The sequence below is a fragment of the Puma concolor genome, chromosome D4 (assembly GCF_028749965.1).
Source record: "Puma concolor isolate L17-30 chromosome D4, mPumCon1.1.hap2, whole genome shotgun sequence".
Classification (NCBI taxonomy): domain Eukaryota; kingdom Metazoa; phylum Chordata; class Mammalia; order Carnivora; family Felidae; genus Puma; species Puma concolor.
The window spans coordinates 68,798,505-68,808,631 of record NC_141679.1 but is presented as its reverse complement, the minus strand read 5'-3'; the positions used below and the strand labels follow the sequence as shown (position 1 = coordinate 68,808,631).

At 46.1% G+C, this 10,127-nt stretch overlaps 1 protein-coding gene across 8 annotated transcripts in view; it reads right to left on the bottom strand.

The window, feature by feature from the left end:
• The window catches only part of ZNF462 (zinc finger protein 462), a 139,785-nt gene that overhangs the window by 64,561 nt on the left and 65,097 nt on the right, over positions 1-10,127 (bottom strand). For 5 of the 8 annotated variants that reach the window (XR_015242922.1, XM_086683639.1, XM_086683640.1 and 2 more), the window contains 4 exons: positions 9,615-9,779; positions 7,743-8,029; positions 4,637-4,755; positions 85-276 (listed from right to left, as the gene is read on the bottom strand). Coding sequence is in view for 7 of the 8 variants with exons in the window: in XM_086683639.1 (XP_086539765.1) it covers positions 85-276; positions 4,637-4,755; positions 7,743-8,029; positions 9,615-9,779 (763 nt within the window). In the remaining variant the exon portion in view is untranslated. The remainder of the gene's footprint in view (positions 1-84; positions 277-4,636; positions 4,756-7,742; positions 8,030-9,614; positions 9,780-10,127) is intronic. The other 3 variants (XM_086683643.1, XM_086683644.1, XM_086683642.1) reach the window with 2 other exon arrangements.

Sequence of the window (10,127 nt, the reverse complement as noted above, 5' to 3'; positions counted from 1 at the left end):
TTCCTCTAGAAAGAATGACTGGCAATTGATCCCAGCCCTCCTCAACCTTAGGTGGTTAGCTGGGGCTTGGGAGCCCAATATTACCATTAGAGTCTTCTACTTCTTCGGCAGGGGTGGCTTTCTGGGAGGAGTGGTGAGCGTGTGAGGAGAGCAGACTGACAATCCGTGGCCTGGGGAGGGTCAGGGCTTTTCCGTGGACCTTGAGGGAGTGTTCCTTCAACTGGCTGATTGTCATGGTGGAAAACGAGCACCAAGAACACTTGTAGGCATGTTCACCTGGAAGACGACGGCGGGAAGGGGCAGAACACGAAAAAGAGGGAAGGGCATAAGGTGGGGTGGAAAACAAAATGACATAGTTAAGTCACGCGAGAGAAGACAGAAGTATCTTTGCAACTTCATGGTCTAAGAAGCCCTCACGGACCAACTACCTGCCCCTTCCCACAAACACAACACTCCGCTGGGATTGAAACTCTTCAATGAGCTCTGTGATCAAGTGACCTGGTCCCTCTTCATTTCGTGCTCTACTTACAGGGAGGAGCCTATGAACTGATTCCCCAACAGGGAGTGAAACCAAATGCCCATGATCCCTCCTTCAGAAAGGTGTCCCAGTCTCTCGTTCTCCCTCTCCACTTGAAAGGACCATGTTGGCTTTCATTCCAGGGCGCTTTTTATCATCTGCAGAATATAATACACTTAATTCTTACTCCAAGAGCCTATCAGGGGCTTTCCAAGCACAAGGTAACTAAGCACAAACTCTATTGTGCTATTTTCATTCTTTACGTCTTCGCTGACTATACACCTCCTCAATTCCACACATCCTAGTTTTTTAGGGGTTTTTTTGTTTGTTTTGGTAGCAGTTCATAAACCTCAGCATAAAACTCCATGTTCCTACCTGATCAATAGTGCAGAAATGAGTAAAAATAAGTCATTTCTTTAAGTTTTATTTATTTATTTTGAGGAGAGGAGAGGGGAGAGAGAGAGAGAGAGAGAGAGAGCAAGAAAGCATGCATGCATGGGGGAAGGGCAGAGAGAAAGGAGAGGGAGAGAATCCCAAGCAGGCTCCACACTGGCAGTGCGGCACCCAACAGAGGGCTTGATCTCATGAACCATGAGATCATTACCTGAGCCAAAATTAAGGGTTAGATGCATAACTGACTGAGCCACCCAGGCACCTAAAGTCATTTCTTTAAAAGAGAGAAAGATAGTTGTATATGTATAAACATGTGTGTGCGTATCTCCAATATTCTTCTATAAACAGGACATTTCAGTAAAAGTAGGCATTTTTAATTATTTTTATACCACTGAAATACGGCACAGATTACTACGATCCAACGAGACAATGATTTACCTTTGCCCTAAGTCAGCTTTTAAATTAACCACATTTTAAAAAGCCAGGCTGTGGGGGCGCCTGGGTGGCGCAGTCGGTTGGGCGTCCGACTTCAGCCAGGTCACGATCTCGCGGTCTGTGAGTTCGAGCCCCGCGTCGGGCTCTGGGCTGATGGCTCAGAGCCTGGAGCCTGTTTCTGATTCTGTGTCTCCCTCTCTCTCTGCCCCTCCCCCGTTCATGCTCTGTCTCTCTCTGTCCCAAAAAAAATAAATAAAAGTTGAAAAAAAAAATTTAAAAAAAAAAAAAATAAAAATAAAAAATAAATAAAATAAAAAGCCAGGCTGTGAAACGGGCATGCTTATGTTGTTGGACAAACAGTGGTTACATCGACTCAGAAAGCAATTTTGTTTTCTTATGACAATAGGCTTAGAATGCTCACGTTTGCAGCTAGATAGCTGCACTTCTCAGAGTTCCTATTAAGAAAATATTCTTTAATTTTCTTTAATGTTTATTTTTGAGAGACAGAGAGAGACAGAGTGCAAGAAGGGAAGAGGCAGAGAGAGGGAGGGAGACACAGAATCTGAAGCAGGCTCCAGGCTCTGAGCTGTCAGCACAGAGCCTGACATGGGGCCCGAACTCACAAACCGTGAGATCATGACCTGAGCTGAAATCGGATACTTCACCGACTGAGCCACCCAGGTGGCCCTAGAAAATACCCTTTAATACATAGGGATTTCCAGGAGTATGGAAACAATTAAGTAAACACCAACACAGCTTCTTGATGAATGATCATTCATTAAAATAAATTCTTGAAGAATTTATAAATATTTTAAAGGGTGGAATATATAAGAATTTATAATATAAAAAGCAGCAAAAAAATAAAATCCTGACACTCAGAAAAACAAAAAGGCACAATATTTTGTAGATTAAATTATAATCACAACTGTTAAAAAAATCATTATAGAGGAAATGGTTGAAAGGAAATGTTATCAAATGTTAACAACAGTGGTCTTCAGATAATAAGATTATGGGTGACTGGCTATTTCTTTCATTTCCAAAATTTCTCTAATGAGCATGAGTTTTTCCACATTTATTTTTAAGGTGAAGTTTTAAAACCGGAGAAGAGGAAAGAGAAGGAAGAGGAGGGAAAAAAAGGAGCAGAAAAGACCTTGAGCAATGAAAGCCTTGCAGGCCAGTGGAAACGACCTGTGGACAGATGAGAAGGGAAATCCCTGCCCCTGCTTGTACTGAGCTCAGGCGGTTGCTTCCCGGCCACCTTGAAAATCACTAAGTGGTTTCCCACGTGAAGTGAGCACAGCATCTCCAATTCTGCCTTAAGCCTCTGCTTTACCGCTGAGGACTCCCAGAGCATGTACGGCCAAGAAAGCCTTGAAGAGAACTACGGAGAACCTTGAGTGACGCAACGAGCTATAGCCCAAGGCAGAGGAGAAGTTCACAGTCAGATGACCCAAACAAGAACATCAGTCACTTGTCGCCCCAGCTGTTATCCAGGAGTCAGGATAATGGCGGCTTGTGAACAATGGTGTTTATTACTATGATAAATATGAATATATATAATATTAATTACAAAATAACATATACATGTAGATGTTCATATATATTAATGACTGTATTATAATACTATTGCCTTCCTTAGTCCATTTAAAAAATTTTTCATGCAAGCCTGCCACATGAACCTGGTTGGGTAGTTGCAAGTAGCACAACATAAAAGAGAATTCAAACCCAGATTATCCGATCAGACTATAGGATTTCCACCCTTTAAAATAAAACAATCCATCCAGAATAGACAAGAGGAGTCAAGAGTTCTGGAAAATGTGTTTGGCTTTCTCTAAGTCAAGCCACTCTCAGTGGCTAAAAGCCATGCCATGGACACCAAGGTTCCAAGGTGTGCAGAGAAACAAATTACACTGTGTCCCCACCCCACTTCCCGCTTTCTGAAGGCTTCCTTCTTGTCAACCAGTGAGTACAGAAGGCCAGTCTGCTTGGTCAGCTCAGTGCCCTGGAGTCAGCAGGCAGCCTCTGGCACTCTTTTCAAGTCCTTCCCACAGGCCAAATCATTTACCCAACTCCCACTGCTTAAAGTGCTTTTGACAAGGAGACCTATGAGAAAAACTCCCCAGGATGGTGTCCCAACTGAATAATTTACAATATACACACATTAGGAAGTAGTGGTTTGAACCCTGAAGCTTCTTACTCCATAGCCTTTAGAAGAATTTTCCTGAAAATATAAAAATACTAACAGACGAACAGAAGTCCATATAGCCAGTCTCCCCGTCCCATCCGCAGCCCAGTGGGGGCGTAGGGCAGCTGGATGGCCTCAGTGGCTTTACTCCATTAAGCCAGACCAACAGGACCCAACACCAGGAAAGGTGGTCCAAACCTGAGAGGGCCACGGGGTGCTGTGGAGCTGGGCTTCTGCGAGTGACTGACGACACCACAGAGAGGCCCCCAGACCCCACTCCACTGCCTTTCCTGCAGGACACCTCTTTCCTCTCTTGGCTGAGCTCTGATTTTGCTACCTGTGGGCATCCTCCATCACATGCAAAAAAGAGAGAACAGCAGCATCTTGTCAGTGATAAGGATGTAGGTTTTTGTTCTGGAGTCAAATTATTAGTGAATGATCTACATGGCCTTGAATAGGTCACTTAAAATTTTGAGTCTCTGTATCCTCATATGACACGAAGGGTGACAACACCACCTACCCTTTAGGAATGTCATGAGGATTAAATAGTATGATGAATATAGCACGCTTAGTGCAGAGCCTGGCAGGTAAGGGATGCCCATGAGGCAAGCGCAATGAGATGGAACAACAGAGTTACAGAGACCAACAAAGCTCCTGGACACTCATGACCCACAGTCATTTCTTATCTGATGTACAGCAACATATCAAAGGGCATCTCGTGAGAAATCTCACATGTCTTGAGTACTTTGTCCCTCTGAACTTCCTCAAGATTATACTTTTATTTTAGTTGGGAATTATCTTTAGTGGATGTAACAATTCATGCATTCCCATTAGAAGGGCTGGGTGATTTAGAAATTCCTCTAAAAACCAAAACCTGTTAGTAGCATTAATCAACTATGACATGGGTGACATGGGCTTGGTAGCATTTTGGTTTTGGGTGATTCTATAAGTTTTCTTTGTGTTTCTTCATTAGATTAAAATAGAAATGAGCACGCAACCATGTCAAGAAAACCTTCTCATGTGTGGGACAAGAGACTGAATTTCACTCAGGGAAGACCACTGGATTTCCAATTCAGAGAACCTGTGCATCAGGGAGCCTAACTCACCAGCATGAGCTTTGAGTATATGTGTTTTCAGCCGGCTGTTATAGGAGGACTTGAAGGAGCAGAGTTTGCATCGGAATGGTTTATGGTGTCCGTGGTGGGTTTGCATGTGGCGATCCAAACTTGATGGGGCAGAGAAATAGAAGAGAAAGAAAAATGACAGGATTATCAATTACATGTATTTTCTCACTGCCCTTTTCTAGCAATCCCATTTCTAAGGTGTTCAAAGTCATTTTGTTACTTTCCAAGGGCAATGCTTACCCAAAACAACAACAAAAATGGCAAGAGTGACCGCACCTGTTCCAAAGGGAGGGGAGGCTAAGGGAAGGAAGAGATCAAGAGCCTTTTTGGATTGAGAGACCTGGCAGTGCGAACAGGCCATAGTAAACCCTCATTTTCCCTTCTTTAGAAGCATGTAGAATTGGAAGAGGGCATCCGAAGACAAAAGGTAAAATATGGAGAATTCAAGTTTTCTGCCAAGTCAGTGAGGAGTACCTATCAAATAGTCCTTTAACTTATTTCCAAAAAAAAAAAAAGGAGTTAGAGAAATTTTGCATTTAAAAAGGACTTTTTTAAACCTCAGTCCTACATCCGTGGAGAACACTCAAGAGGGGAAGGGAAGTGTCAAAGTACTTGAGCTACTTGCAACGGACTGTCATGTTTCCAGCGCCTTTGTAAATATGGAGGCAAAGTGCAGGTGTGTTTGAAGAAAGTCATGTGATCCAAAGGCCCAGTCATCCCTTCTGATAAACAAAACCATGTTCACTGTACCTCAGTCTTCCAGAGCAACTTATAAGAAGTTATTTAATTATAGTGAACTCCCAGTATTTCATAATGATTGCTAAAAAAAATAATAAATCTACCAAACAAGGTGTGGGAAGAAGTTCTAATTTGTACCAGTGCCCCAGAGAACTAGGTTCCCTTCTAAATGACTCACATGGGATCGGTGCTGCTTACCATTTAAATACATAATGTTCTCCTGAGCTCCAGAGCAGCACTTTCAATCGCCTCCGGACCTCTCCCTCTGGGTGTCCTTTAGCTTCCTTAAACTCAACTAGCCCTAAACAAAGCCATTGGTTTTTCTCCTCCGAAACTAACGCTCTTCCTCATTTCCTTGCTTCTATAGAGGACACGACCGTTCTCAGTCAACCAGACTGAACCCCTAGGTGCCTTGTGTACTTTACTTTGCCTCTCATCCCTCACTCCCTGCATGAAGGCAATTTGTCCAAGTCATGAAGATCCGACTTCCTTTAACCATTCCCAAAGTCCCATCCGAACTTCTTGGATCAGCTACTACGACTGCCTTCTAATTGCTCTCTCCCGTCTTTTTTTCAACTCAAGAGCATGAGCTATGGAGTCAGGCTGGGTGGGATCAAACCCCAGCTAATGCTTATAAACCGTGTGGCCTTGGCAAGTTACATAAACCTCCTCACTTTTCTTACCCACAAAATGGAGACGGTCATGGGACGACACCTCGCTGGGCTGATTTAAGAATAAAGTGAGATAATACATGAAGGCACCTAGCGTGGTGCCTGACACACAGGAAGGCTCAGTAAATGTTAGCAATTATGACTTACTCCTTTCAGAGACTTCCTTTTGCCAGTACTATAAATGACAAAGTATTATTTCCACATTCGAAGACTCCAAATATGGTCTCTACTCAAGTATTCAAACTTTATCTTCCATTATTCTTTTACCTAGAACTTACAGATTAGTGACATTGGACCGCCAGCTGGGCCCCCACGAGCCTCACACTCTGCTCCAAAGCCTTATGCTCTCATCCCTTCCTCCAGGTTGCACATCCCTTCCGAACTCTTCAAGTCCCGTCTTCCTACTTTAAGACTCGACTCAAATGCTCCCTACTCCGTAAAACCTTCCTGATTCTTCCACAGTGGGTGGATCACTTCCCTTCTTTGAAGCTTCATAGCATTTTATTGCTGTATTTTTGAAAGATATGTGCCTTATTTTGCTGAGTCATTTGTGAGCTTGCTGGCTTGATTTATAACTCAACTAGACCCTAAATTCCCTTAGCGCACTGACCATGGTCTCTTCATCTTTTGTATTCCCCTTTATATCCACCCTCCCAACGCCCCCAGCACATTGCTTAGCACAGGGCGGATGCGTGTATGCGCTACGATTTGTTGAGATTCTACGGGGTGTCAGAAAGCAGGCTAGATGCTGCTGAATAAATACTCCTTGAACTCGTGAGAAGTACACAGTGGCTCTGATGACACAGATGAACCATGAGGCTCCGTAGAATAAAGAGTCTGTAACCCCTCCTCCCTCTGTAAAAGCATCGCCTCCTCCTCCCTTTCAACAACTAACTGCACTTTATCTTTTTGAGAAGCAAACAGCCCAACATTTATTTTAATTATCGTAAAAATAAACAGCAGGTCAGTCTCGCAATTGGTCACCGCCATCCAAGACAGCGGGACACATTGTTGCACGTGTACCTCTCTTACACAGTTCAAAGACAAAGGCAACAAACGGTGGCTTCTTCTCAGAACCATCGCTTTTCCCATCACCCCCGAAAGCCTTACACAACACCCCAAATCTACAATTCCAAAGCTGTGATGGGCCTCGGGCAGCTCCTTCTCCTCACTGGCCCTGTCCTTCAAGCATCCCTTTGGCATCAGCAACTTCTTTACTTTTCAAGATCTTTTTCAAGATCAAGCAATGATCCTTTGGTCACGTGGGTCGACAGTCCTAATTTTACCTCCTTAGGCCACTCAGTTTCCCAAATGGAACTTTATTTCCTCAACTGATGATTCATTTCTGGGTGAATGTCTGACAGATACACCAGGACATTTGTCTGCTTTCTGGTCTTCCCTCTTGTAAATCATAGCAGTGCCTCCAAAATACTCATTTAAAAAAACGCCTGTATTTACCAGGCGTAGTTAATGTTAGGTAACCTCCTATTCTCAGTCCCATTTGACAGACGAGGTGACTGAGGCTCAAGGGAACGTAACCAATGACACAGCAGGCACAAACCTTGAGCGGGGCTTTCTGACTCCTCCAAGCCTCTCCTGCTCTAGCTTAGCCGAGCACTAGCTGACCGCTACGGCATCTCCTCCCCGTCACCCGCTTGCGACCACTCGATAGCACTTACTTGTGCCTGAAAGCGGAAACAAAGGAGCAATACTGGCAGCTGTACTTGTCCTCGCGGGTAAACATGGCCAGGGCCAGATGGCTCCTCTCATGAGAACGCAGCCCCTGCATGGACATCAGGACTCTGTCACATTGACTACAATGGTATCCCCCCGGCCGGGTTTCATCCTCCAACATTCCATCAAGCAAGCAGTGTTCACCATCCACCCGGTCCACCAGGGCGCCAGTGGCATCTTTGGCTGCTTCCAATCCATCCAGGAACAAGTGGGAGGGGTCTTCGGCCTCCTGCTAAGAGAACCACACACACACACATGCCCCACCAACAAAATAAATATCCAGCATCATCGTCTCCAGCTCTCCTCCTCTCCCTTCATTCTCCCAAACTCCTCAGGACTTCCTGGTAAAGCTTCCTCCCCTGCCTCTCCAGCTCCCCCTAGAGGGAGGGCAAACCCGACTGCCACTCTTCATGCAGTGCTGGTGATCTGAGGACACGGCTGCTACTGCCTGGGAAGCATGAGAGAGGGGTTCTCCCAACTGTGGAGACAGTTCACTCACTCATCTCCCATCTTAAAAAGAACACACTGCAATCCCACTCGAACCAACAGAAGGCAGGGTTAGGGTGATGGCTCAGAGAAAAGAAAGGAAGGAAGAAAGGAGGGGGAAAAAAGCAGAGCAGTCTGGGCATCTAGGAGCCGTGGGCCCCCCCTTAGAAGTGAAGGAAAGGGCAGGATCCTGCCCCTCGCCATCCGTGCTCACCCCCACCCTGCGGAGGAGGGTGACTTCACCCACTGACTGAAGGCTGCTGTCTGATCCGCCGAAAAAATTAAGGAGCAGCCTGGTTCGAAGTCACTCATGTTTGGAGGTGACTCCGTGGGTTACTGATTACACACGAAGAGCTGCTCTGTCTCCCTCGAGTGAGTCCAGGAAACAAGCCTGGAACACACCGAGGTGGCGTGGAAGAAGCGGGCCGCCGTCGCCCCTGGGCGCCACCGTTCTGCGGACAGCCAGCGGGCTTCAGTCTTCAGTGAAGAAAAGCAGAGACTTTATACGTCCGTGCTACGTGGGCAAAATAGGACACAAGATCAAGAAGGGCAGATTTCACGTATCTAGAGAGAAAGAGCAGAGTCCTGAACCCACTAACTTCTCTGCTCAAAAATACGCGCTTCGCCACGTCCCGGAAGGCAGGGGTGGCGGCACGGCTCCCGAAACGGGGGCTGCTATTTAGGAGTACGACGTTCAAAACGGGCAGCCTAGTGAAGGTCAGGGGGAGCAGGGGAGGCACTGGTCAGCGACAAACCGGGAAAGGGAACGAAGGAGACAAATCGGGTCAAGGGGTTCTCGGGGCCTGCTGTGACTGGGGGGCTTTTGGTTTTAGACTTCACGTTTCTTACACTCCTCAGAGGACCCAGGGTAAGAAGTAAAGGATTCTCCTGGGCTCTCTGCACCGTCAGCCAGATGAGAACAGTTAAGAAGTCACGCAGTGGGAGGAGCAGAAGATGATGGGAACAGGACCCACTTGATTCCTTTCAAGAGCTCGGGCAACTTGGAAGAGCAAACACCTAATGGCACTAAATGCAGAACAGAAGGGCGACCCAAAGCCTCCTGTACCGAGAGGCCCGGATCTTCTGTTTCCACCAAACTATCCGCGTGGAAGGGAACCAGATCGAAACGCGACCAGGTCGAGACACGTAAGATGAAGAAGGTCCAACCTGCAAAAGAATCAAAACAAGCCAGACCGATCCAAGCACAGCTCAGGAATGCCCACATTCTGGGCCGCCCTTTCCTGAGCTGCTTTGAGCAACGGGGTTAATAAGTAACTCGAATGGCTCACACACAAGAGCGCTCATCCAGACCCCCCCGCCCCAGTTCTCACCTTCACAGCGGCGGACACGGCCGGGACGCTGCCGTACTGGACGTGTTTCCGGAGATGATTGCAGATGGCTCGGAGCGTCGGGTGCACTTCCACACAGAATTTACACTTGTAGCCCACCACCTTCCTCTCCTTGATCTTTGGCACCTCTTCTAAGTGACCAAAAGGCTGGTAAAATACAGTGGTAGCCATCAGTACTCCGAGCCCTCCCTCAAATGCCGGCATTTATTCTCGTAGCGTACTAGCAGATTTTATTTCAAAGCGGATTAGCAGGTTAAAAACCAAGGGAGAAATATGTGAGTATTTTTACATAACGAATTCGTCAGAGTCGTGGCACACTGCCTACTATGCAAAGTCTCCGGAACCCAAATATGTTACAGCTTGTGAGTAGAGAAGATTTCTGTGGAGAAGCCTCATCGTCACTGCCACCAGGTTATCTGCCTTTGAGACCAATTTCAACTACGCAGGTGAAACGTTGCACAGCTATGCCATTAGTGAACTTCTTGACCAAGACAA